The sequence below is a fragment of the Sciurus vulgaris genome, assembly GCF_902686455.1.
Source record: "Sciurus vulgaris genome assembly, chromosome: 2".
Classification (NCBI taxonomy): domain Eukaryota; kingdom Metazoa; phylum Chordata; class Mammalia; order Rodentia; family Sciuridae; genus Sciurus; species Sciurus vulgaris.
In genome coordinates, this window is record NC_136462.1 from 172,888,000 (window position 1) to 172,915,463 (window position 27,464).

Here is a 27,464-nt window from a genome sequence, read left to right on the forward strand (position 1 = left end):
CCTCCCCCCCCCCCCCCTTTAATCTAGGTGTAGCCTCCAGGCCTTAGCCTCAAGGTATGGATATTTCTTGGTGGGAAAAGGAGATCTCAAGGCCCCTCAGAGGGGAGGCTTCCCAGACCAGGCTGCTTTTTGTGCTGAGATCCTCTTTGCCTGTGTCCCTGGCTGCCCCATTGAGTGTGGGTGGGGAATAGTCTCGGGTCCTAAAGACAAAGAGGCTTCCCAGGCTGGATCATTTGTTTTGGCCAAATCTTGTGTGTCTCCTGGTCCCCAGGGTATAGCTTAGCAGGGGAAGGATGTATCAGGCCCATCAGAGAAGAGTGTGTCTTTGGCCACTTGATCCCCCTTGCTGGGTGCTAGCCTTTTCCATTGATGGGTAGGTAGCCAATCAATCCTGGGGAGAAATGAACCTACCTGGGACACCTTCGTGTTGCTAGATTGCAGGTCTGGAAGCACAAGGTCTGAATCACCTTCTTCAGTTGGGTAAGAGGACACAGACACCCTGCTGCTCCAAACCAATTCATCTTCTTCTTAAACTTTTTTTTTTTTTTTTTTTTTTTGGTGACAGTTCTAGGGATTGACCCTAGGGCCTCCCACATGTCAGGCAAGCACTCTACTGCAAGCTGCAACCCCAGCCCTCACCTTCTTCTTATCATATCTCCTTTGGTTGTCTCTTGTATTTCAAGTTATTTATAGTTGTACTTAGCAGGGAAAATCAAGGAGAAATAGGTTCATGCCATTTTGTTGGGTTAAAACTCCCAAGAGTTTTTAAATTTCATGAGTGCCCTTAAATGCTATTGTAATTTCCTCAAAGAAGGAGAAACTTAAATCCCTTTGGACTGGTCAAAAAAGAGCACAACTTTTACTTGACAATGTACAAAGAAAAATCAGACATTACTATCTATATTTTGCATCCTAGTCTGCAATCAACTGAGCAGGATAAATGAAAAAGGTCTCTTCAAATCACATAACACATGCACAGTGAATATACCTAACAGTGGTGACCTTAAGAAAAATTAGCTTCTCAGATTTCAGTGGAGTAAAATAATCTCTAACAACTTTTCATTTTATCTCTAGTAGGCACAGAACTCTGCAAGGAATAAATGTTAAAGGCCCAACACATCCAGGACATTTAAATTCCTTTTCGCTGTAAGGTTCAAGAATGTGCAACAAACAGCCCCTAGAGGGCAGTAGATTCAAACACTGCCCTATGTCAAGAAAGCTAGGTCCCATCTCCACTACGCTGTTTAGAAATTACTGGCTGAAAACACAGACTATTTCAACCAATTTCCCCAGAACTCTACTTCTAAAATGATGTTGGCTAGTAAATAACTTCCTCATCTTTTTAATTATACTGCACCTAACATTCCCTAATATTTTCCAAAATCTTGTGAAAGGAAATTCTGAACAACTCCTGAATATACTGTATAAAAACAGGTGTACATTTCTATTTATTAGATTTTTAGAATTTACTTAAATTCTCACCTCAATTGTATTATTTTGCAATCATGAAAAAACTCACAATGCTATGTGATAGGAATAGTTAAGAAAGTAGCATTAAAAACAGTCTTTCTGTATATCCTTAAAGCCATAACCTCACACATTATGACTAGAGAAATATCTACCAAATAAATAAATAATCTACTTGGGACATACTTTCTTCATGAAGAGGAAGCAGAGGGATATTTTACTCTCAGGAGCACTGTCTCTCCTTACAGCTATTCATTTTCCTGTTTTGTTTTCACAGAAAAAAAAAAAAAGCCAGGGGTAGTTTGGGCTAGTCCAGACTTTCTAAATAAGACTTTTATATAAACTCAAGAGTTAAACAGTTAAGCAGGGCCTAAGTAAGAGTATATAGTTTTTTACTCAAAAACTTTTTCATACTCTCCTACACAAACATAGCTGAAATTTGCTGATAGTTACAAATTGATGAGCAAGGCATTTGATAAATGCTATATTATTTATTTTTAAATCTTATCAAGTTTCCCTTTTATGTGTTTTTCATATATTCAGTCCACCAGCCTTTACTGAGCACCTACCAGTGTCAAACACTGTCCCCTTATTCTCTAATCACACACCAGGGTCTAGGTTTAGCAGATGGCAATTGTGGGTGCTGTGTGATCAGAATTGGCAGAAATCAGAACATGAATTCTGCCAGTCAAGCTTGGGGAACTCAGTAATGAATAAAGCACTTACCCTGAAGAGTTATGTTCCAATAAGCTGGGTTTTGTATCTTCAAGTATGTCAGCACCCAGGGAACAAAAGGGCAGCAACTCAAGGAAAAAAGAGAACAATTTCAAAGGCCAAAAGGAAGAATAAAAACCGTTCTGGAGCCAGAAGTCAGGTGCTGTGGCGTATGCCTCTGATCCCAGTGACTGGGGAGTCTGAGGCAGGAAGAGCACAACTTCAAGGCCAGCCTGGGCAACTTAGCAAGATACTCAATAACTTGAGGTCCTGTCTCAAAATAAAAAGTAAAAAAGGCTGGGGATGTAGCTCAGTGTAAAAAGCCCCTGGGTTCAATCCTCATTACCAAATAAACAAATATAAAGGTTTTGGAGCCAGATAAGAAAATTCCTTCTGGGTAGAAAAAGGATTTCATTCATTCCCAGAGTTAATATTCCTATTTTCTTCCCTGGGTTTTAATATATCCTACATGGCGTGGAACTGAACTGGGGAAGCAATGCCTTCTCTCCAGTTAGTCTGCAGGTGGTTAGAGCTTCTTCCACAATGAAAAGATTAGAGGTTGGGAGTTCTGTGGACAGTGGACACAAGGCTGGCCAACTGAGTCAGGAGGCATGGTGGACCCTGAGAGGGTATTGATATCACTTTGCAAATATTCAAAGTAAGCAGAAAAGAGCCAGCAGCGACCTGAAGAGGTACCTATAAATGGTTAAGGCTCACTGCTGAATACACAGTACTTAAGTGTATCTCATGTTTACATTTCTTTAAAGTCCTGCCTTTGAAGTCAGCCTGACCAGACTGAGTCTCAACTTTCTACCACTCTTGGGTAATGTATTAATATATAACCAACCTCTCTAAGGCTCTGTTTCCTCCTGGGTAAGATGGGAATCATAACAGTATTTACTTCTTGGGAGTGGCTGTGGGACTCAAGGAGACAGTGCCTATAAAATGCATTTGGCACAGTGCCTACAGTGAACATGTACTGACGACTGAGAAATGATCAATCTTTCAATCTTCCCTAATCACAGATAGTCTTGTTCATCCTATAGATATATAACAATGAATTTTTTAAACTAGGGGTGGTGTCTATCTGGCTACTGTAATCAAGTTGTTTTCTAATATTTTAAGAAGACACAGCTGAGTGACAAGTCACGGATGAATGCTCACTTGGCGAAGACTTTGAAGAAAGTTGTTGGGTCAGACCATGAAGTCACTCCTGTAGACGTGGACTCTGCAGATAAGTGCCCTGCAGGTGTGACTGGTGACAGAAGCGCAACCTGTTTTTCAACTCCATTGGGACTTCTTTTAAATAAAACTGTAACTGCAGGCAAAGTACACAGAAGTAAACAAGTATCTCTTCCAGTAGCAGGTATCCTTGAAGAGCCATCAAAGATGTCACAGATGGCAAGTAGCATTCTTTCCTTTTTTTTTTTTAAATATTTTTATTAGTTGTTGATGGACCTTTATTTTATTTACTTATTTTTATGTGGTGCTGAGAATCGAACCTAGTGCCTCACCCATGCTAGGCAAGCACTCTCACTGAGCCACAACCCCAGCCCCTCTTTCTAAATTTTTTATTAATTTAGAGAATACTTTGTTAGCAAGTATCATTCTTGTACTTTTAAAAATAATTCTCTGAAACAATACCATCTCCAATGATTGCCTGATGTGAGCCACAATTTAGTGGTCTAAAATAGAGAACTGCCAGGCATGGTGGCCCACACCTGTAATCCCAAAAACTGGGGAGAGTGAGGCAGGAGGATTGAAATTTCAAGTCCAGCCTCAACAATTTAGTGAGGCCCTAAGTAACTTAGTGAGACCCTGTTTCAAAATAAAATTGAGAAAAGGACTGAGGATGTGGCTCAGTGGTTAGGTGCCACTGGGTTAAGTCCCTGGCACAAAAAAAAAAAAAAAAAAAAAGAAAAAATTAAATAGAGAACTATATTGTTTTTACTAAAAAAAAAAAGGGGAGGGGTCAGAAGTTATATAAGTTGTGTACTCAGGAATAGGACTTGCCAGATTGCTGTGACCTTGGGTGATTTTCTTCATTACCCTGAAATTCAACTTCCACATGTGGAAAATAAGAGAATTACTGAAGCTTGGTGGTTCAAACTCCCTTTGGTCATGGAAGTTGTTCTTTGGATGAACGCTGGCCTGGAAGCCCAAACTGTAAACAAGCTAATAAAGTATGCACAGGTAGAGAGACCAGGGCCCCTACAAGCTCACAACTCTCTCCCAATTCCAAATTTGTATTTATTAAAGAGCTGTCCAGAGCATCCACCAGCCCAGAAGCTCTAACCTTGTGACACTCAGTTGTAAACATGCTTGTCGTTCTTTCATTATCTGGGCCACACAATTAGGACCCACTATTGTTGCTTTCCACCAGCAGCAGGTAATGCATTCAGAATCCTGTTTTGAATCTGAAAATTCAGTCTAAATGGCTGAATCTGCATAACTCAATCCAGCAAGAGTCAAAAAAAAATGCACTGCCATATAGAAAACCTGAATCTTCCTTATAAAACCCATCAATTTGGCATATGATAGGAAACAAGCTAGTTTTATGCTCAGTCATATCTCAGAGAATTGGCTTAACAATTACTGTCCTGTTCTTTCCTTTCCTCGTTGTATCTTGGGTCCAGTGTAGAAGGTGCTGGATCATTAGCTACTATATTGGATATTACTGAATGTACCTATAAAAAGAAAATGTCTTTAACATTATTTACATGTCTGAAAAATACCGATTACTATTTAAAAACAGTAAAAACACAGCCAGAATATTGTAATATTTAGAAAACTTCTAGCCTGAGTTTTTGACTCAAGAGCTTATAACTGCTTTTACATGAGAATAAAATTTTATAGACTTACAAAGAGATACCACATGAATTATATTTATTCATTCTTAAATATTAAATGTCCTGGATGAAATATCTCAAGATAAAGGTTATAAGTGACCTTTAAAGACTGGGATGTTGACAAATTAAAAAAAAAAAAAAAAAAAAGAATAAAGGGGCTTTAAACTATTATTTAAACTTATAGCCGCCTGCCAGCTAGGGCTTTTAATCATCAAAGACTTATTGTGTTTAACATTCAGATCTGCTGCACACATTCAACTAATTTCCCCAACACTGTTCTTAGACAGAAGTTCAAGTTTAAGGAAAGGGCTGAGATTTCCTATATCCGTACTGCAATGTCTAAACAACAACTTCAGAGAAACTCTTTGTCCTGTATTAGAATTCACCTTGGGTGCTCTGCAGGACAAAGGTTCCACAGGCCCTGATAAGATATGCCACAGAAGCTACCAGTAGCTTATGAAGCCACAGCAGTATAAACAGGACTGTGCTCCCAGGAAACCTTTGTGACATTGCTTATGAGAGGTTTAACCAAGAGTACCTGTCACTTAACTGGGTTATTCCCATTCTGTATACTCCTTGCTTCCCTGGAGGCCAGCAGCAATGGAGAAGGGAAACAAGCACCTAACAGGGAGTTCAAGTCCATCTAGTCTGAACTTGGGACTAATTGATGGATCCAATTCAGTAGCCTCTGGAGTGAATTAGAGTTGATCAGGGAAGAGAGGAACATTGTAAGGAATTAAAGGTTGGCTCAGCCTAAAAGCAGAAGCAGTGGGCCTGTGTTAATCAGTAGTTAGATAGAGCTGGGCCCATGTTCATTCAGCTGGTGTGCACCTACACAACCTGACCAGTTGCTAAAATACTGCCAAACTGCTGTACCAGCGGCTAACTACTTTGAACAAATACCCTGAACACCAGATTATAAAGAGTCCTGAAAATGAGTCAGAGGAGTTTTGACTGAAGCTGGTAGTTATGAAGCAGTACACACAACATCTCAATGCAAAAGGAACGCAATGGAAGCAGTATCCTGGGAAGACCTTTTTTGGCAACAGTGGGTCTTCTCCCTTATCTCACCAGGAAGGGCAGCTGGGAGGAGTTTCATAATCCTATGCCTGGCTCCAGTGAAAAGTCATTTCCTCCACCAGGGCTTCATGAGAAGTGCTGCCTCCAACTTCAGAATGGATATATGTTTACTAAGACATCTCAGCCCAGACTTACCGGCCTTTGCATACCAGAGTGAAATGATCAAGACTTTTGAGGTTTTTCTGACTGGGATTCTTATCAACCCATTAATTTCTTGAAAGTGTTCTTAAGATTCATGTTTCTTGCCACTAATAGCCTCCTCCAGGGCATGAACAGTGACATGGTAGTTGAACACATAAGGACAGGGAAGTGTCCATTAAATTTGGCTCTAAGTGCAGGTTTAGTCCAGTGGGTAGATGGGGTAGAGGGCATGGGCCCAGGCAAGAGGAACAATCATAAGATGAAGAAGCAGAAAGGAGTAGGGCTGGGGGGTATAGCTTAGCATGCACAAGACCCTGGGTTTAATCCCCAGCACCAAAAATCTTAAAAAGGGCAGGCAGCCCCTTCACAAAGAATGACTGGGAAGAGCAAGGCAGAGAAATGCCACAGCTAGAGATGAAACAGGAAATCCTTTACAAAAGTTAGGCTTAAGCCTGAGCCACATCATTGTAACTAAGCTGTTATAGTGTCCCTGCTGCCTCATAAACCTAAGGCTACTCTTCTCTTGCCTACTACTCTTCAGAGGTTAGAAAACTGTGACAGCAACTCCAACCCAGAAGATGGGCCCCTGATACCCACTGATAAGCCACCTGTGCACTACCTGCCACCTGCCTAAGTTTCTGAGAGCTCTCTTGCTAGCTTACCCATTGCAGGGCTCTACTCTACTGCCTACCTCACCCCAGTGCCAACTGTGTGTCTGGCTTGTGACTGAAGATTCTGACAACTGGGATGATCTGGCTGAATTCTAATAGTCAACTCCTGGCTCCTATTTCACCTAGTAGCTGGGAGAGTCACGTACTAGGTTCACCCTTAGACCCCACCCCCACTGCCACCCCATTCCACTGTAAGTTACCTGCCATGATCTGCCAATGCTTGAGACAGTCAATTCTATTTAGACCCAAGCATGGCAACACAAATACAGCCAAGAGTGTGCCTCACTGAGTACCAGGGCGGGTATAGACCAATGCAGAGTTACCATGAATGACTATCTAACCGGAAACTTTGGTATTCACCAATCCCTGAAAGATTAATTTCCCAATAACACATAACAGCAAACAAACCAAGGATACCAGATTAGCTTGGGACCTGAATGTGTTAAGAATCTGAGATAGAACAGTAGACATCGGAACACCACTGAAGATCAATGTAAAGGTCGGTATGGCTCTGAGCAGATAAGAGTCAGAGTTCTCAGAGAAAAGCTAAAATGTTAGAAAAGTCTGTTGAGAAGTTACAGAAGAGAGAACACATAACTGCCACTATCAATGAACATGCAGTGATAGGAGAAAGTGGACTGACCTTGCAAATGGAAAATGAAAATCCCAGGCCCTTATACAATTTTGAGAAACTAGAGATGGAAAACTGTCAGATGCAAGTAAATCAGGCTGGGCTATTAGGACATAGTTCAGGGTTGTCCATCTCAAGTTCATTGCTTGGTAATAGTCATATCACAAGTGATGACCTTTATAGACAGTCTCTAGGACAGTACTGACTTTGTAGACAGTAGCTCTAGGACAAAAATTAATGTTTCCATGCTATGTACACAAAGTTCCCTTTGGAGAAGATAAACCTGAGCATAAATTACTAGAGATAATATTATTAAGTAAACAGGGTGGCTGGTCTTCCGTTTGATTCTAATGTCTTGCTCCCATCATGGCTGGAAAATACTATCTTTACTTAGTTCTGGGAAACTGAATGAGCTACTCCTTTTATTCTTTTTTTTTTTTTTTAAACACAGCTAGTAATCATTATGAGTAACAGATGGCATAATACACAAAACTAATGGAGAATGGCAGAATGTACAACACAATCAAAATTGTTTTTCAGTATGAAGTCTGAATAAAATATACCAAAGCATGCTAATTCCTCCTTAACCCCATGTGAGTTGTTTGCTCTATCAAGCTAATAAAACTTGCCTAAAATGTCCAGCAGTTCCTTATCTGTACCATCCCTTCAGTCATTTCCAAGGTTAGAAATGTAATTATTTTCCCACAAAAATGTGATTTAAAACTCTGCCCCTGGCCAGGTGTGGTGGCCCATGCCTATAATCCCCGTGGCTTGGGAGGCTAAGACAGGAGGATTTCAAGTTCAAAGACAGCTTCTGCAATGGTGAGGAACTAAGCAACTCAGTGAGACCCTGTATCTAAACAAAATACAAAAATAGGGCTGAGGATGTGGCTCAGTGGTTGAGTGCCCCTGAGTTAATCCCCAGTACCCCAACTCCAAAAACAAAATCTCTGCCCCAGACAGGCACCGTAGCACACACCTATCATTCAGAGACTCAGGAGGCTGAAGAAGGAGGATTGCTACTTTGAGGTCAGCCCCAACAACTTAGTGAGGTTCTAAGCAATTTAGTGAGACTCTGTCTCAAAATAAAAAATACAGCGGGTTGTGGGTAAAGCATCCCTGGGTTCAATCCCAGTACCAAAACATAAAAACACTGCCTCTGCATTGACCCACCACTCTCAACTACTTAATGACACTGGACGAGCTTTCTAGCTTCTCCAAGCCTGTTCTCTCATTTACAAAAGGTGGATGATTTTTACTTAGCAGGTTTGTGATAAGAATTTTAAAAAGGTGAAGGGCATAGTGATGCACACCTGTTATCCCAGCAGCTGGGGAGGCTGAGGCAGAAGGACTGCAAGTTAAAAGCCAGCCTCAGCCAAATGGATGAAATTGGAGAATATCATGCTAAGTGAGATAAGCCAATCTCAAAAAACCAAAGGACAAATGATCTCACTGATAAGCGGATGATGACACATAATGGGGGGTGGGAGGGGTGAGTGTTAGGGTTAGAGTTAGGGTTAGGGAGGGGGGCAAGAATGGAGGAAGGAAGGACTGTACAGAGGGAAAAGAGGGGTGGGAGGGATGAGGGAAAGGGAAAAAAATAACAGAATAAATCAAACGACATTACCCTTTGTAAATTTATGATTACACAAATGGTATGCCTTTACTCCATGTACAAACAGAGAAACAACATGTATCCCATTTGTTTACAATTAAAAAAAAAAAAAAAAAAAGCGAGCCTCAGCAACTTAGCAAGGCCCTAAGCAACATAGCAAGACCCTGACTCAACATAAAAAACAAAAATGTGCTGGAGATGTGGCTCAGAGGTTGGGTGTCCCTGGGTTTATCAAATACAAAGCATAGAATTAGAAATACAAAATTACTACTTAGAGGTAGTAGGTTCTGGATAACTGGAAGTGATAATTATTAATGGGCTCTAAAACATCCAGTGTCTATAGATACAGAGAAACTTATTATACATAGAATATTCCTTGGATGTATAAACTAATGTGAGCGTTTAAAATATGCTATATAGCTGAGTGTGGTGGTACACACCTGTAATCTCAGCAATTTGTAAGGCTCAAGGTCAGCCTGGGCAACTTAGAGAGATCCTCAGTGCCTTAGCAAGACCCATTTCAAAATAAAAAAATAAGGAGCTGTGTGTAGTCGCACCTGCCTATAATCCCAGCAGCTTGGGAGGCAGAGACAGGAGGATCACAAGTTCAAAGCTAGCCTCAGCAACTTGGCAAGGCCCTAAGCAACTTATTGAGATCCTGTCTCTAAATTAAAAAAAAAAAAAAATATATCAATATTTAAAAAGGGCTGGAGATGAGGCTCAGGGGTTAAACACTCCTGGGTTCAATGCCTGGTATGTATGTATGTTTGTATGTATGAATGAATGAATAAATAAAGAAGGCTGGGGTTGTAACTCAATGGTAAAATACCCTGGGTTCAATACCCAGTACCAAAAACAAAAAAAAAAAAACAATTAAATATGTTGTACAGAATAGAGATTGCTTCTGTTTGGATGTCAGAGATGGTCACAGTGAAGTAGAATGATCCCACCTAGGGCAGACACAGTGGTGCACCCATGTAATCCCAGCTACTTAGGAATAATCCCACCTTGAAAGGTCAAGTTGGAGGGTGGGCAGAGAAAGAAGAGTGAGAAAATATGGGGTGGAAAATATAAAAGGTCTCTGAGGATACCAGAGAGGCAATCCCTGCCAATGTGTCTTCTACCTGCCCCTTGATTCCTGAAATCTCACCATTCTTTTAGGTTATAAACACCTGCCTGGAAAAGGTAGCACTTGAAGCCACAGTCAGTCCTTTGTATTCTATTCTGAGTAAGTTTCTAACTTTTTTGAGAAATTTTAATAAGAGACACATGAAGGCACTGGTCACCTAGAGCTGGGGAGAAGGGAATTGAGAACTGGGACTCCAAAGAGCACAGGCAGAGTGACTCACCAGTTTGTGGAGCACACATTACATAAGTTTTCCATCTTGACAGAGTGGTACAGAGTTCATACCATGGCAGCATACTTTATGACTCACTTTGAACATGTTAAAATGGCTGACAGTTCTGCTGCGTATATACTGCAGTCACATGTTTTGGCTTCTGGGAAGCAGAGGTAACCTGATAAGCTCCTCTTCTAACAAGATCATTCTAGGGGACTAAATTCAGACTCCACCTAATTCAGTGCTGCATATGACTCTCACTCCTTTTACATGAAACTTCCCCAAGTTATCCACACCAGCTCTAAACTATGTAAAGTGTATGAAAAGAATAGAAATTTTTATGTTGTGAACAACTTCAGCCCTAAATCTGATCTGTACCTACATCTGTCTGTCTCTGTCTCTGTCTCTCTCTCTCAATCTCTCTTTTTTTTTTTTTAGTGGTACCGGAGATTGAACCAGGGATGCTCTACCACTAAGTGACATCCCCAGCCCTTTTTATTTTGAGACCGGGTCTCCATAAATTGCTTAGAGCCTCTCTAAGTTGCTCAGGCTGGCCTCAAACCTGTGATCTTCTTGCCTCAGCCTTCCAAGTTGCTGGGATTACAGGCAGGCACCACTGTACCCACCAACGCCCATCTCTTAATGATATAATAAAAGCAGTTCACATTTTCTTGTTTATTCCTCATACAAGTATTATTGAGTATCTGCTATCCTAGAACTTATATCCTAGCAGGAAGAGACAAATAAGCTAATAATCAAATATTAATGGTAGTAAATGCTGTGGAGAAGAATAAAGCCAGGAAGGAGTGTCAGTGGTTGGCAGAAGTGATCTAAGAAACGGGATGAGGGTGGACCTTCCCAAAAAGGGCACATGCAAGGCAGAAGGGTATGCTCAGTATGGTAGAGGCATAGTTAGGAAGTTGACAGGGCTGGAAACCAGGTCAGGGACATGGCAGGGTATACAGCCCAGGGATCATGGGCACCTTGATAAGTACTTTGGCTTTTGCTCTGAATTAGATGAGAAGCCACAGAGGCTTTGTACTGAGGACTAACGTGATCTGAGCTTGTGCTGGGCACAGTGGCACATGCCTGTAATTCCAACAGCTCGGGAGGCTGAAGCAGGAAGATCACAAGTTCAAAGCCAGCCTCAGCAATTTAGTAATGCCCTCAGCAACTTAATGAAACCCTGTCTCAAAATAAAAAGAGCTGGGGATGTGACTCAGTGGTTAAGTGCCCCTGGGTTCAATCTTTGGTACCCCCGCCCCCCAAAAAAAAGCTTGTAAGGTGATAGGGCAGATGTGGAAAAGCTATTTAGGAGAATATAATAATAATTCAGAAAAGAGAGTAGCTGGGATCTGGGTGGCAAAAGTGGAAAGGGCAAAGGCTGTTTAGATTCTAGATTTATTCTAATAGTAGAACTGAATAGGATGTGAGGTTTAAGAGGAAGAAAGAAGTAGAAGTTAATTCCTAGGTTTTATGGCTAAGTTAATAGAAGGATGAAAATCCTTTTCTGAGATGAGACAATTTCAAAGAGCAGGTGGATGTGTGTGTGTTTCAGAAGGGGTTGGGGGGGAAGTAGAGGAATTACTAATTTGGTTTAGGACATGTCAGGTTTAATTAGTCTAAGTAGAACTAGATGATGATGTCAAGTTTGCAGATGGTCTAAATGTCAGCCTAGACATCTAAACTGGAGACAGGAATTTGGAATTGAGCAAGGTACTAAGGGCATCTAAGGCCCCCAGACTGGATAAGATCCCTCAGGGAGTGAGTGATAACAAGAGAAGAGCTCTGAGATCTCAGTCCTGGGTTTTTCCAACATTAAATGCTGGAGAGATAAGAAAGAAGAAATCAGCAAAGGAGACTAAAACAACCAGAAAAGTAATAAGAACACCAAGAGACAAGAAGAAAAAACTCAAAGAAGGAAAAAGTCAACTGTATAAGCGCTGCTAATACACTGAAAAGGATAAGGCCAAAAATAGGGCCAATGAATTTAAAAATGTGGAGGTCACTAGTGACCCTGACAAGAGCTCTTTCCGTGGAGGACTCGGGATAGAAGCCAGGCTGGGGGGGTTGGAAGGAACTGAAGAGGAATTGGAGACAGCAGGCGAAGATAATATCTTTTGAAAGTCTACAGAAGAGAACAGAGAAAAAAGACTGTAACTAGAGAGAGATTTAGGGTCAAGGATGGGTATTTTTTATTTAAAGATGGGAGATGTTTTTATCAAATTTTGCAATGCTGTGACCAAAATACCTGACAAGAACAACTTGGAAAAGGGAAAAGAAAGTGTGTTTAGAGCTCATGGTTTCAAGAGAACTTAGTCCATAGACAGATGAGACTCCATTGCTCTGGGCCCAAGACAGAGTAGCACCTCATAGGGGAAGGACCCAGCAGAGGAAAACTGCTCAGCTTATGACAGTCAGGAAACAGAGAAGGGCCACAAGGAAGATGCACTCTTTCAGGGCACATCCACAGTGACTCACCTCCTCCAACCATTACCACCTAGTCAGTCGGTTCAAATTAAAATGGAACAGATTAGGTTACACCTCTCACAATCTGATCATGTCACCTCACTCCTGCAGGAACAGCAGTTTTTGGGGGAAACCTCATCACCAAACCATAAAACCATGGTACTTTGTGGAGGTTGAACATAAGGGTTATGGAGTAGTTTACATGGCATAGAGTCATTGCCCTGAAGTACTGCAATAGGCCAACACTTCAAAAGTTCTGTTCAATTACATCCATTAACTTGTAGGAAAAGCTGTTGATATCAGAGATGATGAACAAAATCAGTTTTAGAGGTTCAAAGTAGAAACAGTAGTATAGGAAGAAGAAGAGAAAAGGTTAAGGAAAATAAGATGAAGTTAATTCTTGGTCCGGAACTAAATTAAATGGGAGGCTAACTGATCCTGATTACTGTACATCAGAACAGAATCACAAGGAAGTTTAAATTTTTTTCATAGACTACTTCAAGACAATGACAAGTACTTGTGCTGTAGTTTGGATCTTAAATGTCCCTCAGAGGCCCATCAGTCAAGGCTTGGTCCCAGCGTGGTGCTGTGGGGAGATGGTAGAGCCTTTAGGAAATCAGGCACAGTGGGAGGTCTTGAGGTCACCTAGGGCATGCCCTGAAGAGGACAGTGGGAACTCAGCCTCTTTCTTCTTCTTTCCTTTTAACTTTCTGGTTATGAGGTGAGTAGTTTGGCTCTGTCATGTCCCTCATATTCTATGCTCCCCAACCACTCACTAGAGGCTTAGAAGCAATGGGTGCACCCAACCATGAACTGAAATCTTTAAAATCTCTAAAACCATGAGTCAAAATAAATCTTTTCTTTTTATCAGTTGGTTAATTCAGGTATTTGTTCTATGGTAATAGAAAGGTGACTAATACACATACCCTTGCCACAGTCACCAATGAATTTATCACAAATGCCTATATTTTTCTTCATACCCAATGAGTGCTCTTTAAAAATATGTATTTTAGCCAGGAGCAATGGCACATGCCTATAATTCCAGCAATTTGTGAAGCTGAAGCACGAGGATTGCACATTTGAGGCAACCTCAGTAACTTAATGAGACCCTGTCTCAAAATAAAAAATAAAAAGAATTAGGGAAGTGGCCCAGTGGTAAAGTGCCACTGGGTTTAATCCCCAGTATAAGAAACAATTAATTAAAAATACATGTTTTGATTTCTTAATAACAATAAAAAAAAACACAGTATGAACACCCATATATGATAGATACCATGGTAAGTACTTTACGTTATTCCTTGAGTTAAACCTTATTCCACAAGCATTCTGGTTATCATTTTATAGAGGACTCTGATTTTCAGAGGGGTTAAGAAAAATGCCCCAAGTCACACAGCAGTAAATAGCAAAGCTGAACTTTACAGGTTTGTAGACCGCCAGGATGGATAATGAATAGGTAATAGATGAATTTTCAACTAGAGATGGTCACTAGCTCTGTCAGGGAATTATCATTAAGCTTAAATAATAAACTTTTTGGCAATTCAGTCAGAATCAGGGACCCTTATAGAAAATTTGTTGTTTAAACACAAAGTATCTCAAAATACACCCTACTGTCATGTGTATCTAAAAAAACAATAAAATAAATAAGTAAGTAAATATTTGTTTTTAAAAATCCAGAGTAGCTGGAGGTATAACTTGGTGGTGAGAACTTGCCTAGTATTCATGAGGCCCTGGGTTCAATCCCCAGCACCATACATAGAAAAAAAAAAAATATATATATATATATATATACATATATACATATTAAGTCCAGCATATGCTTCATTATAGGAATAATAATCTCAATTATTAACAATAACACCTTTAAAAAAAACAAAAACCAATTCTACCCTCTCCTTGTTGAACAAAGTGCTTGCCTGTCTCTGAGTACATTTGGATAGAGATCAGAAAGGGACCCAAGATTAAAAAGAACTCCAGGAAACAGCTCCTCCTCATTGTCACGTCAGGGAGGCTGTCCTTTGAAGTCTCTTCCTACAGCTTTTCTTGGGGTATGATGTTTTTCTACATAGGACAATAAATCATTCCTCTGAGATCGGCTACTAGAAGAAGGAGAAACAAGCTATTTCATACACCAGTGTATCTGCTAAATTGTTTTTATGTTAGATTGTTTTAAACTCTGCTTATTACCTGGATCCACATCAGAAGAGCAAGGAAAAGAATGGAATTCCACAGAACTAAGAGTCTCGCTGTTGATCTCCTGGCTGGGCCTCTGCAGCACATAGTCTCTTATGTCACATGCTGATGGTAGGTCCAAAGCACAACTCTCCCCTGACTGGCTGCCTGAACTGGCTTCCTGGGCTGCCATAGTTCTGCTCTGGAAAGAAAACAACAATTCTCACAAAAGGTACTAATAGCAGAAACCTTCATTAGAGTCACTGCCTGAAGAATCTTAAAGATCAAACATCAGTAAAACCAGAATAATTTCCTTTCCCCTCTTATTAATGGTCTTCCTTGTCTTGCTTCAGACCTACTATTTGTTTACCATGTTTTCTTCATCATGAGAAAGAAATACTGTTGGCTGAAAGACACCATTAGTCATTTCAGCTGGAAAACAGGCTATATTTTTGAAAATGGGAAAGGTTCAAACACAGACCACTTCCTCACTAAAATACTGTGTAAGACTGATTCAAAGGCCACAGGAATATTTGATAACTAGGTGCAGTGTCATATGTCTATAAACCCAGCAGCTCAGGAGGCTGAGAAAGGAGGATCACAAGTTCAGAGTCAGCCTCATCAACTTAGTGAAGCCCTAAGTGATTCAGCAAGCCCTGTCTCAAAAAAATAAAAATAAAAAATAAAAAGGCTAGGGAAGTAGTTCAGTGGTAAAGTACCACTGGGTTCAATCCCCAGTGCCAAAAAAGTAAAAAGTAAAAAATAAAAATAATTTTTTGATGAGGGGAAATGTTCATAATATAGTAAATTATGGGATGGTTTTAAGGTTTGATCTGAATTTTATAAAATAAAATACTGCATGCATGCATGTTTGTGTGTGTGTGTGCACGTGTGTGAAATAGAGATGTAAAGCTAGGGGCAAAAGTCCAAAAGGATATATATATTCCAAATTAACTGCAATGAGGTGAAGGCAATTTGCATGTTCCCCTGTAGCTTATTCAAATGTGCAGTCAGCCAGTTAGTTAGCATATCAGGCTTGGTGCCAAGCTTGGAGGATACAAAGGTGAATGTAACAGATACTTCTTTCAAGAAGCTCATAGTTTGGGGTGATCCAAACACAGAGACTTATTTTGTTAACATAGTGAGTCAAGACAGAGAATGGCCCAGAAGGGGACCAGAGTCTTTCTAGAAGAATTTACCAAGCCAGGCTACAGCCATGGTCAGAAGCAAGCATGAACTCAAAAAGAACCAGTTTAGACAATCACAAGTAACATAGGGTATTGGGGATTTTCAAGGGAGAGGTAAGTACTGATCATGCACTGAGTGGGTAGGGACAAACACTGTTGTCTCCAGCTGAAAGGCCAAGGAGCCCTCCTCCTCCTGCATTGACTCTAGAAAGGGACAGTAAGGCCTTGCTGCTATCAGTCAGCAACCTGGAATACAAATACTTTCCAGCCGAACTCCGGAGGCTTTGAAGGTGAATTGCTGGGTTCAATATTTAAACATTCCTTGTGCTCCCTCCCACTCCTGGGTCTACGTTTACTTGTGGGGACCTCCAGGTCTTACTAGAGGGCTCTGTGCAGTGCACCCAGCCCCGTCTACCTCTCTATGAAGTAACTACAGACCTGGGCAGATCTTGGACCTTTGCTACTCTCTGCCCTATAAGCTGCTATCATCAATAAATTTTATCATGGCCAGTACCAGGTGCCATGAATGCCACCAGCTTCCATGCACCAAGCAGAGAATTTATGTAGTCATACCTTCATGTTTGGTAGCTGGATGGCAGGTGGATTGAGGCTTAAGCCTGCTTAATTATGGTAGCAGGCAGTCTTGAAATAGGAAATCACTCACATACAGGGTACAGGTGAGAGGAAAACCATGTGAAACAAGTCAGGGCCCTACAGGTCAAGAACAGGAGAAACATTAAGAATATATTTAAGCCAGACGTGATGGCACATGCCTGTAATTCCAGCAGCTTGGGAAGCTAAGGCAGGAGAATCACAAGTTCAAAGCCAGTCTTAGCAACTTAGCAAGATCCTGTCTCAAAATAAAAAAATAAAAATGAGTTGGGGAATGTGGCTTAGTGGTTAAGACCCTCAGGTTTCGATACCTGGTGCAGAGAAAAAAAGAAGAGGAGAGGAGAGGAGAGGAGGGGAGGGGAGGGTAGGGGAGGGGAGGGTAGGGGAGGGGAGGGGAGAGTGGAGGAGGGGAGGGGGGAGAAGAAAGAAAGAAAAGAAAAGAAAAGAAAGAATCAAGCAGAGAATAGAACTTAGTAACTGAATGAACAAAGGCATTAAAGAGGAACTGTGTCAGTGAGGTGAGACAATTTCGGTAGCTGGTTTAATTATCAACTGAATTAGGAATAGATTTGGGAGGAGGCAGTGTTCCCAATTAAGGAATACTACACTGCTGTTAGAAATAATAAACAGGGGCTGGGGATGTAGTTTGAGGACAGAATGTTCACCTAGCATGCACCCTGGGTTCAACCCCCAGCACAGGATGTGGGGTGGGGCTGTTAATCAGTACGTAAAGATCTAAGACATGTTTGAATAAAAAAAGCAATTTCAGAATAATATGAGCAGTATAATAAGAATACTTAACATTTACTAAATGCGTGTTAGATTCCAGTCATAGTCCTAAGAGCTTCATCTGCAATAAACCTATGAGGCAAGTAATCCTATTATTATCACCCTCACTTACAGCCAGACCTAGAAAGTAGCTACACTAGGATGAGCCCACTTGAAGGTACAGCCCCAATCCTGCAGCCAAGCTACACCTTATAGCAAAGACAGGAAGCATACGAAAACAAATCAATGTTGAAACCCAAGGAGATCCTTCTTATTTGCAGACACCCAGTCATGTGCTGTTGTGGACATTCCTTCAGGCAGAGAGGGAGACAACATATCAGCTGATTTCTCCTGAACTGAATGCAATGATCAACGTTCCCAAAGAAGTCAGAATGTCCTGTCTTTTCACAAGTGCTATATTAGTCAACAACCCTGAGGTTTCAGCAAACACCTCTGCAGCAGGCTCCTTTGGCTCCCCTTCCCCTCCAGTTACCTAACACTCTGCTTCAGAGGCTTCCGGAAGGGCACAAACAGCAATGATATTGGCATATCCTGCCTGTTTTCAAAGGTGCCTTGAGTGAACCATCAACTGAGAGTCTGATGAAATCAATCAGCAAGGTCTAAGCACATGCCTGTAATCCCAGTGACTCTGGGGGGAGGCGGTGGGCTGAGGCAGGAGGATGGCAAGTTCAAGACCAGTCTCAGCAACTTAGTAAGATCCTCAGAAACTTAGCAAGACCCTATCTCAAAGTAAAAATAAAAGGATGTATCTTGGTGGTAAAGCACCCCTGAGTCAAAAAGAAAAAAGAAAGGAAAGGAATGTTTTCTGCAACAATTAGCACAGTGATGTGGTTACCTATTCTTTGCTTTTAGAATTGCTTACATTAAAAGCCAAGTACATTACACACTGGGCCCCCAAAAGGAAAGCCTACTGAAAGGTGAATCCTTTTAATTACAAAATAAGCATCTTCTTCTTCTAAATACATCATTTGGGAAGCAGTAAATATGTACAGGAAAAAGCAAGCAATGAGACAGATGAGCCCCTTCCTGTGGTATGAAATAGCATGGATGGCAAGGAGGATGTAATGATTATCCTTTGCCGCAAACTCTTCTTTTTTTTTTCAGGGCTGGGGATCAAACCCAGGGCCTTGTGCATGCGAGGCAAGTGTTCTACCACTGAGCTACATCCCCATCCAGCCCGTTCTCCCCAAAATCTTTTGATAGATGCTTCAACTTCTCCCTCCAGGAATATTTATCTTCCACTTTTAAAATTTCCCTAATTATACAATCTAAATAAATATTATTTTTCAATACTGGAAGTCTAGTCTGTCTTGAAGTTGGGCATAAGAAGACTTTAATTACATAAAAGCCTGCTTACCAGAAGGAAGCAGCTAGTATTCTATTACTTTACAGAACCTTACAAACCTACCAATATACGTCCATAAGGGTCACATACAAAAAGTGTTTTAACTTGACTTACATTTTTGCAATTAAGTCACTTCCTTCCCAAAATTTTTGGAGTACTGGGGAACCCACAGGTGCCTTCCCCTGAGCTACACCATCAACACGTTTTTGTTGTTGTTGGTACTGGGGATTGAACCCAGGATGCTTAACCACTGAGACACATCCCCAGTCCTTTTTATTTTATTATTTTGAGACAGGCCCTAAGCTAAATTGCTGAGGCTGCTATACAGATTTAACGCAATTCCAATTAAAATCTCAATGACATTTCTCACAGAAATAGAGAAAGCAATCATGAAATTCATCTGGAAGAACAAAAGACTCAGAACAGCTAAAGCAATCCTGGGCAGGAGTGATGCAGGAGGTATCAAAATACCAGACCTTAAACTCTACTATAGAGCAATAGTAACAAAAATGGCATGGTATTGGCACCCAAACAGACAGGTAGACCAAAGGTACAGGATAGAAGACACGGAGACAAAAGCACATAAGTACGGTTATCTCATACTAGACAAAGGTGCCAAAAACTTACAATGGAGAAAAGATAGCCTCTTCAACAAATGGTGCTGGCAAAACTGGAAATCCATATGCAGTAAAATGAAACTAAACCCTTATCTCTCACCCTGTACAAAACTCAACTCAAAATGGATCAAGGATCTAGGCATTAGACCTGAGACCCTTCACCAAAGAAAAGGAAAAGTAGGCCCGAATCTCCATCATGTTGGCTTAGGACCAGACTTCCTTAACAAGACCCCCATAGTGCAAGAAATAAAAGCAAGAATCAATGAGATAGATTCAAACTAAAAGCTTTTTCTCAGCAAAGGAAACAATCAATAATGGGAGAAGAGAGCCTACAGAATGGGAGAAAATCTTTTCCACACACACTTCAGACAGAGCACTCATCTCCAAAGTTTATAAAAAACTTAAAAATCTTTACACCAAAAATACAAAGAACCCAATCAATAAATGGGCTAAGGAAATGAGCAGATACTTCACAGAAGAAGATATACAGGTGATCAACAAATATATGAAAAAGTGCTCATCATCCCTAGTAATTAGAGAAATGCAAATTAAAACCACCCTAAGATTTCATCTAACTCCAATTAGAATGACTATTATCAAGAACATACGCAATAAATAGTAAGTGTTGGCATGGATGTGGGGAAAAAGGCACACTCATACTTTGCTGGTGGAGCTGCAAATTGGTGCAGCCACTCTGGAAAGCAATATGGAGACTCCTCAGAAAACTTGGAATGGATCCACCATTTGACCCAGCTATCCCATTCCTCAGTTTTTACCCAAAGGACTTAAAAGCAGCATACTACAGTGATGCAGTCACAACAATGTTCACAGCAGCTCAATTCACAACAGCCAGATTGTTGAACCAACCTAGATGCCCTTCAATTGACGAATGGATAAAGAAACTGTGGTATATATACACAATGGAATATTACTCAGCCATAAATAAGAATAAAATTATGGCACTTGTTGCTAAATAGATGAAGTTGGAAAATATCATGCTAAGTGAAATAAGCCAAGCCCAAAAAACCAAAGGCTAAATGTTTTCTCTGATAAGTAGATGACAATATATAATGAGGGCGGGTGATTGGGGGAAGAGAAGAATGAAGGAACTTTGGATGGTGGAGAGGAAAATGGGGTGGGAGGAGGTGGGGGATGGAAAGACAGTAGAATGAAACAGACAGTACTACCCTGTGTATGTATAGGATTACATGAATGGTGTGAATCTACATTATGTACAACCATAGAAATGAAAAGTTGTACCCCATTTGTGTACAATGAATCAAAATGCAGTCTGTAAAAATAAAAAACATTTTAATAAAAAATTAAATAAATTGCTGAGGCTGGTCTTGAACTTGTGATCCTCCTGCCTCAGCCTCCTAAAATGCTGGGATTACAGCCTATGCCACCACACCTGGCCTCTCCCAATATACTGCATGAAAAATTTCAAACTTAAAAGTAGAAAGGGTAGAGTGTTTGCCTAGCATGCACAAGACCCTGGATATTTCAATCCCCAGCACTACACACATGTACACAAAGTAGAAAGAATTATACAATGAACATCCACAAAGCAACTACCCAGATTCCTTAATATCTTATTATAATTTGATTTATTTCATAACTACCCATCTATTCAACTCTATTGATTCATCAATCCATTTACTTTTAATAGATATTTTCATTAAATCTTAAGGAAGGTTGAACTGGAGTGTAATATGATCAATTTGGAATTTCAGATGCTCACTCTTAGCTGAATGAAACACAAACTGACGGACCCTGAATATCCTGGAGTTAGAGACCCCCAGGCTCAAGCCCTCTTGTCACTGTTTAACTGTGTCACCCTGGGCAGGTAACTTATCCTGAGTTTCCTCATCTAAATTATTATTGTAATTATTATTACATATAGTATAGTCATATTTGTTAATATTTTATTTCTCTCTATAAATATATGAGAAAGAGAGAAAGGGGGGAAAGAAATAGAGGGAGAAAGATAAAGTAAAAGGAACAAACATAGACAAAGAATCTGGAAAATGTTATTTGGGAATTCCTTGAAATTTTTATTTTTATTTTGAAGTGCTGGAGATTGAACCCAGAGCCTCACACAGCTAGGCAAGACTCTACTACTTAACTATATACCCCAGGTTCTAGTCTTACAATTTTTTTAAGGTATAAAAGTATATGAAATAAACAGTTGCTGGATATGGTGGCATCCACCTGTAATACCAGCAACTCAGGAGGTTCAGCCATGAGATGGCAAGTTCAAAGCCAGTTTCAGCAACTTAATGAGGCCCTGTCTCAAAATAAAAAATAAAAAGGGCTGGGGATGTGGCTCAGTGGTAAACTGTCCTTGGGTTTGATCTCTAGTAACTGCCCCCCAATAAAATAAAATAAAAAAATAAAAAGTTGTCAAGAAAGAAAAAAAAAAAAAATCACAAAGAAAAACCTGATACCTCCTCTCCCTCCACCAACTTCTCAAATAGCCTACCAGTGGCTCATGTCCACAGGTCCACCAACTCCATCACTCCACTGCATAATTTCCAGAAACTCCTTTGAATACTCTTTTCAAGAAGTCTGTCTCTTGGCTGTTCTCCCACCTTGTTGCCTGTTCCTGTCCTCCTTTCCTTTCCTCTTGTGGGGCAGTAATGATCACCAGTAACCTCTCTCCCCCTCAACTCCCCCTTGCATGTCTGGCCCCCTCTCCTTCCCTGCTTCAGGAATAACAGCTTTCCTTCAGGTTCTCCAATATAGTCCTCCTTCCAACAGAAGTGCATCTTCCTCTCCTGAATTATGCTTCTAAGAACTGGAGGAGAGTCAGGAACAGTGCCACAGGACAATTCCAGCAACTTGGGAGGCTGAGGCAGGAAGACCACAAATTTAAGGTCAGCCTAGGCAACTTAGGGAGACCCTGTTTCCAAAAAAAGGCTAGGGTTGGGGATGTAGCTCAGTGGTATATTTCCCCCGAGTTCAATTCCAAGTACTGAATGAATGAATGAATAAATAAATAAGACAAAAAGGGGGAACATTTCCTTTTTTCTTTTATTACTCCCTTTTCTTTCAATCTTTGTTTTTTTTAATTCTTTTACTTTTTTTTTTTCTCAATATTGGGGTTTGAACCCAAGAGCCCTGTACCACTGAGAGATACCCCAGCCCTTTTTATTTTTTGAGTCAGAGTTTCTCTAAATTGCTCAGGCTGGCCTGGAACTTGAGATTCTCCTACCTCAGCCTCCCAAGCAGCTGGGCTTACGAGGATGTAGCACCAGGCCTGGCAGGAGGGAACACTCTTCAATTTACTCTATGCATCCAGAATTACACTGACATCAAAACTGGAAAAAGACATCACAAGAAAACTGCAAATCAATATTACACAGGTACAAAAATCCTCCATAGAATACTAGCAAACTAAATTTAGCAAAATGTAAAAAGTATTACACTCCAGGGGGTATAATTCAGTGGTTCAGCTGTGTTTATTATGCACAAGGCCCTGGGCTCAATAACCAGCACCCTCCCCTCAAAAGAAAAATAGGATTATATTCCATGCCTAAGTGAAACCCTAGGAATTCAAAGTCATTTTAATATCTGAAAATCAAAGTAATATACTATATTAATAAAGTATAAAACCCACAACCCTCCCCCACATCACACACACAAGTTTTCCACAAAGCCACTCTTTCCTAATCAAAACCCTCAACAAACTAGACATAGAAGGGAACCTCCTGAGTCTTTTAAAGAGTGTTCTTGAAAACACATAGTTAACATACTACTTTATGGTAAAAGACTAAATGATGGCCCCCTAAGAGCAGGAACAAGATAAGATGTCTACTCTCATCATTTCTATTCAACACTTTTTTACTAGAACCTTATGCCTCGACAATTAGGCAAGAAACTAAAATATAAAGCATTCAGATTGTGAAGAGAGCAGCAAAACTGTAAAAGACATAAGCTTATGTATATAAATCCTAAGGAATCCACTTTTTAAAAAACTAGAATAAAGTTGCAGGATACAAGATCAATATAGAAAAATCATTTGAATTTATGTACACTAGCAATAAACATCTGAAAATGAAATTAAGAACACATTTCCACTTATAAGTATAGTATTTCCACTTTATAGTCTAAAAAGAAAAAATACGAACACATTAAATGGGTGTAAGACATACACTAAAACCTGTTTTTAAAATGTTGGAAGAAATTAAAAAGCTGAAGGAAGGGAAAGACATCCCATATTCATGGATCATGATATATGCAAACAATGGAATATTTGTTCAGCAATAAAGAAATTTAGTTCTGATAACAAGTGACATGGACAAGTTTTAAAAACATACCTACTTGAAAGGCACGGGTCAAAGATATGATTCCATTTATATTACATTAGAAAATTATAAAGTACACCACTAATTGCCTAGATCCGGGGGGTCATGGTGAATGAAGAGTGTGATGCTACTCCGCACAGGAATTCACTACAGTTCCCAAGGCTAGTTTTTCTTTGGGGTGACGAAACTATTCTAAAATTAGCTTGTAATGATGACTGCACATGCTGAGAACCACAAACCTCACTGAATCTTATACTTTAAATGAGCAAATTTTACAGTTCGTGAAATTTCTTAAGAAAACCATTTTTCAAAAGAAAAAGAAAACTGAAAATCACCCCGCTCCACCGCCTGTACATTCCGGGGAGTCCCAAAGCCCTGGCAGCCGCGGGGGCGTCTAGGGTTGAAGCGGAGGGACGAGGGGAGGGGAAGAAATGGTTAACAGCCTACGGAAATCGTTATAGCTTTCTAATTGTGAAGCTGGAATGATCGAACACTTGGCTGTGACCCCTTGGCCCCTTCCCAAGGCGCTCCTGATTTGATGGATAAAAGTGGCAGAAAAAATCAGGGACGCTTCAATTACACTCACCGCCCACAGCCAGGGTCCGGAAACCGGAAGTGGTGACACCATCTTTGTTACTGGAAAACCGAGGCGTGAAAGGAAGTCTCTGGAACCATTCTTGCTATGGGCAGGCGAGGGCAATAGAAGGGAGTGCGGCCATCTTAACTGAGGGCATTTTTTTGCGGCCTAGGAAGTTCACCGCACTTGGGTGATTGATTTGTAGAGGACGCTCATTTTTAAGTGCAGTTGGTAGATACCAAGGGAACAGAAAAAATATATTTAAAGTCTTTAAAAAGTTAAATTCCTCCTATTTAAAAGAAACGTTAAAAATAGGGAGAAGTTAAGTAAAGAGCATGAAAGTATTTTAATACATTAATGCATTCAGACAGCTAGACACAACTGCTAGAATTGCAGGACCATAGAAAAGAGACCAGGCAAGGGACTGTTAAAAGACAAAATGACAACAAAGTCTAATCGATGTTCTGAAGAGCTAAGCAAAGGAGGTTGGCATTACAAGTAGAAAGGGGCTAAAGAAAGCAGAAACAAAACAAAAAAAGAATTGTCGGGTTCAAAGTTACTTTTCATTTTGCGTGATGTGGTGCACGCAAGTAATCCCAGCAGCTGGAGGGGCTGAAGCAAGAAGGATCAGAGTTCGTAGCCAGCTTCAGCAACTTAGGGAGGCCCTAAGCAACTTAGTGGCACTGTGTTTCAAAATAATAATAACAATAGAACTGGGGATGTAGCTCAGTGAGAAAGCGTTCCTAGGTTTAACCCACAGTACCAAAACAAAACGGAGAAGACTTCCTTAGTACACTGACAGGTTGAACAGAACTTCCGGTTTGGGGAAAACTGACCGTTTTCTGAGTTTCCAAGTTGGTTTATGTGGCACTTAGTACAGGTGATTACAGTATGGTTGAGTTCTGTCTGCTGGGGCCTACTACAGAAGTCCAGAATAATGGCCTTACAGTAACTTTAACAAGAGTGAGAGCAATTTTCCTATTTTAGCTTCTTCTTGAAACAATCCTAAATACTCGTAGCCTCCTGGAAATGTCTTATTTGGGATAAGACCCACAAATTAGGACCTCCTGCATTTAAGATGAATATTTTTAAATGACCCTGGCTGGGGTTTGACCAACCACTTGCCAGCTGCCATGAAGATACACAGGAGCTATTCCCCTCACTATCCCCCAACCCTCTACCCATACAATGGCTGGGTTTTTGTTCTTTTGTTTTCTTGTTAAATACTACATGTTTACCCTCTCTTATCTCTGAGTTTTCCCCTATACAACTTTCCTCCCTTAGAAACATTCCTCTTTCCTTTGGTATTCCTCATATCTCAACTTTAGGGAATTTTACCTCTGATTTGTCAAACAGGAGTTAGTTGTCCACATTCCTCTATTCATCCTGATGACTCTAAATTCCTTTGCCCTTTCCACTTCCCCCACCAAACTGTACCTGCCTCAGGGACAAGGACCAGGTCTATCTTGTCCTCCAGACCCCAGCTCAATGACTCACATATTGCTCAGAAATTGCTGTTATGTGTGTGAATGACTATATCTCACCCAGGAATTCTTCATTCTCCCTTTTCCATACATACCCCACTACAACATCTCAGAAGTCTCAAAGACATGATTTCTTCCTGACCTGTTCACAGTGAAACAAACCTTGAAGCCTTTTTGCCGTTGTCACCAGTACTAAAGAGAAAAAAATGTGTCTAACTTAACTCTCAGGTATTCTCTGGTGGTTTTCCCTTAATGAGGCTCATCTTTCCAATGAGCTTCTTGGAGCATATTTCTAAGTCTAGAGTGACTTTCCTTGCCATATAGCATGCCTCTGACCATCCTCTCTAACTCCTTTCAGTCCACAAAAAATGAAAACTAATTGAAGTAGTCATGCAAACATAATCTTAACTCTGCAGAGACAGTAAAATAGTTTGTTGCATTCCAAACATAAAGTATAAATCATTTTGGATTCCCTGATCTTTTGACATTGATTGTATAGAAGCTATGAAAGTGAGTTATGTCACAACTTTATGATGCTCTTTAAATTTCATGCCATCTACTTCAACCAAATCTCTTTTCAGCAGAAAGAAGTCATTTTAGTTGAAAGACCAAAATAGCTTTTTCAAAATAGAGTGAGGTTATTTGCAATTATCTTGTCACTCTTTGTCATACTGAACCTTGATCTGTCTAATTGCTCTCTCACTTGAGAACTTAACTTTAAGAAAGGAGAAAGGAAACATCCCAGAGGTTCAAGGGTTAAAAAATTAATGAGTCTCAAGGTATTTTATTTCAATCCATAGTGAAGAAGAAGAAGAAGAAGAAGAGGAGGAGGAGGAGGAGAAAAGGAAAGGAAAGAAAAGAAAAGAAAAAGAAAGCCAAGGGGTGGGCGGGAGGGGAGGACTGAAAGATCCACAAGGGTGGTAGTATGGACTTTATTTCCCCATAAATTTCCAGCACTTGGACAATGTTTTAGTCAGTAACTTCTTGTATATTTACAAAGAACAAAAGCTTGGACTGTAAAAACTAAAATTAGTACTAATACAGTGCTAGGTAAATGGTAAAGACTTTTAAAATGCTACTTGATGGACGTTCCATAATGCTAGGAAGAAGAATTTCCTGGCACCTCAAGTATTCAAGTGCTTAATAAAGAGCACAATTCATGATGCTAGGGTCAGGCATATCTGACTCATAGTCCAGAGCCACCCTCAACTGTCTGTACTCAACAGCAAAACATCAGGTGCCCTGAATGTGGAGTCAAGAGTATATTCAATGTGGATTCCAGCCCTTGAATTCTGCTCTTTTACCAACCAATTATATGACTATGGCCATTTAATCTCTCTCTCTGAGCCCTGATTTCCTTATCTGCAAAAAGGGAGCAATAAATGCTTTCTGGTGCTGGC

The 27,464-nt window shown here is 40.4% G+C and overlaps 1 protein-coding gene across 15 annotated transcripts in view; it reads right to left on the reverse strand.

Moving 5' to 3' along the window:
• Window positions 1–24,632, reverse strand: part of SHLD1 (shieldin complex subunit 1) — an 87,240-nt gene extending 62,608 nt beyond the window's left edge. The window contains exons 1-5 of one of the 15 annotated variants that reach the window (XM_079129124.1): window positions 24,016–24,583; window positions 22,911–23,016; window positions 16,907–17,044; window positions 15,162–15,348; window positions 11,580–12,636 (exon numbers count right to left, since the gene is read on the reverse strand). In XM_079129124.1, coding sequence (XP_078985250.1) covers window positions 12,455–12,636; window positions 15,162–15,348; window positions 16,907–16,912 — 375 coding nt within the window. In that variant the 5' untranslated portion in view covers window positions 16,913–17,044; window positions 22,911–23,016; window positions 24,016–24,583 and the 3' untranslated portion in view covers window positions 11,580–12,454. The other 14 variants (XM_079129126.1, XR_013762152.1, XM_079129127.1 and 11 more) reach the window with 14 other exon arrangements.
• Window positions 24,633–27,464: the final 2,832 nt, after the last annotated feature.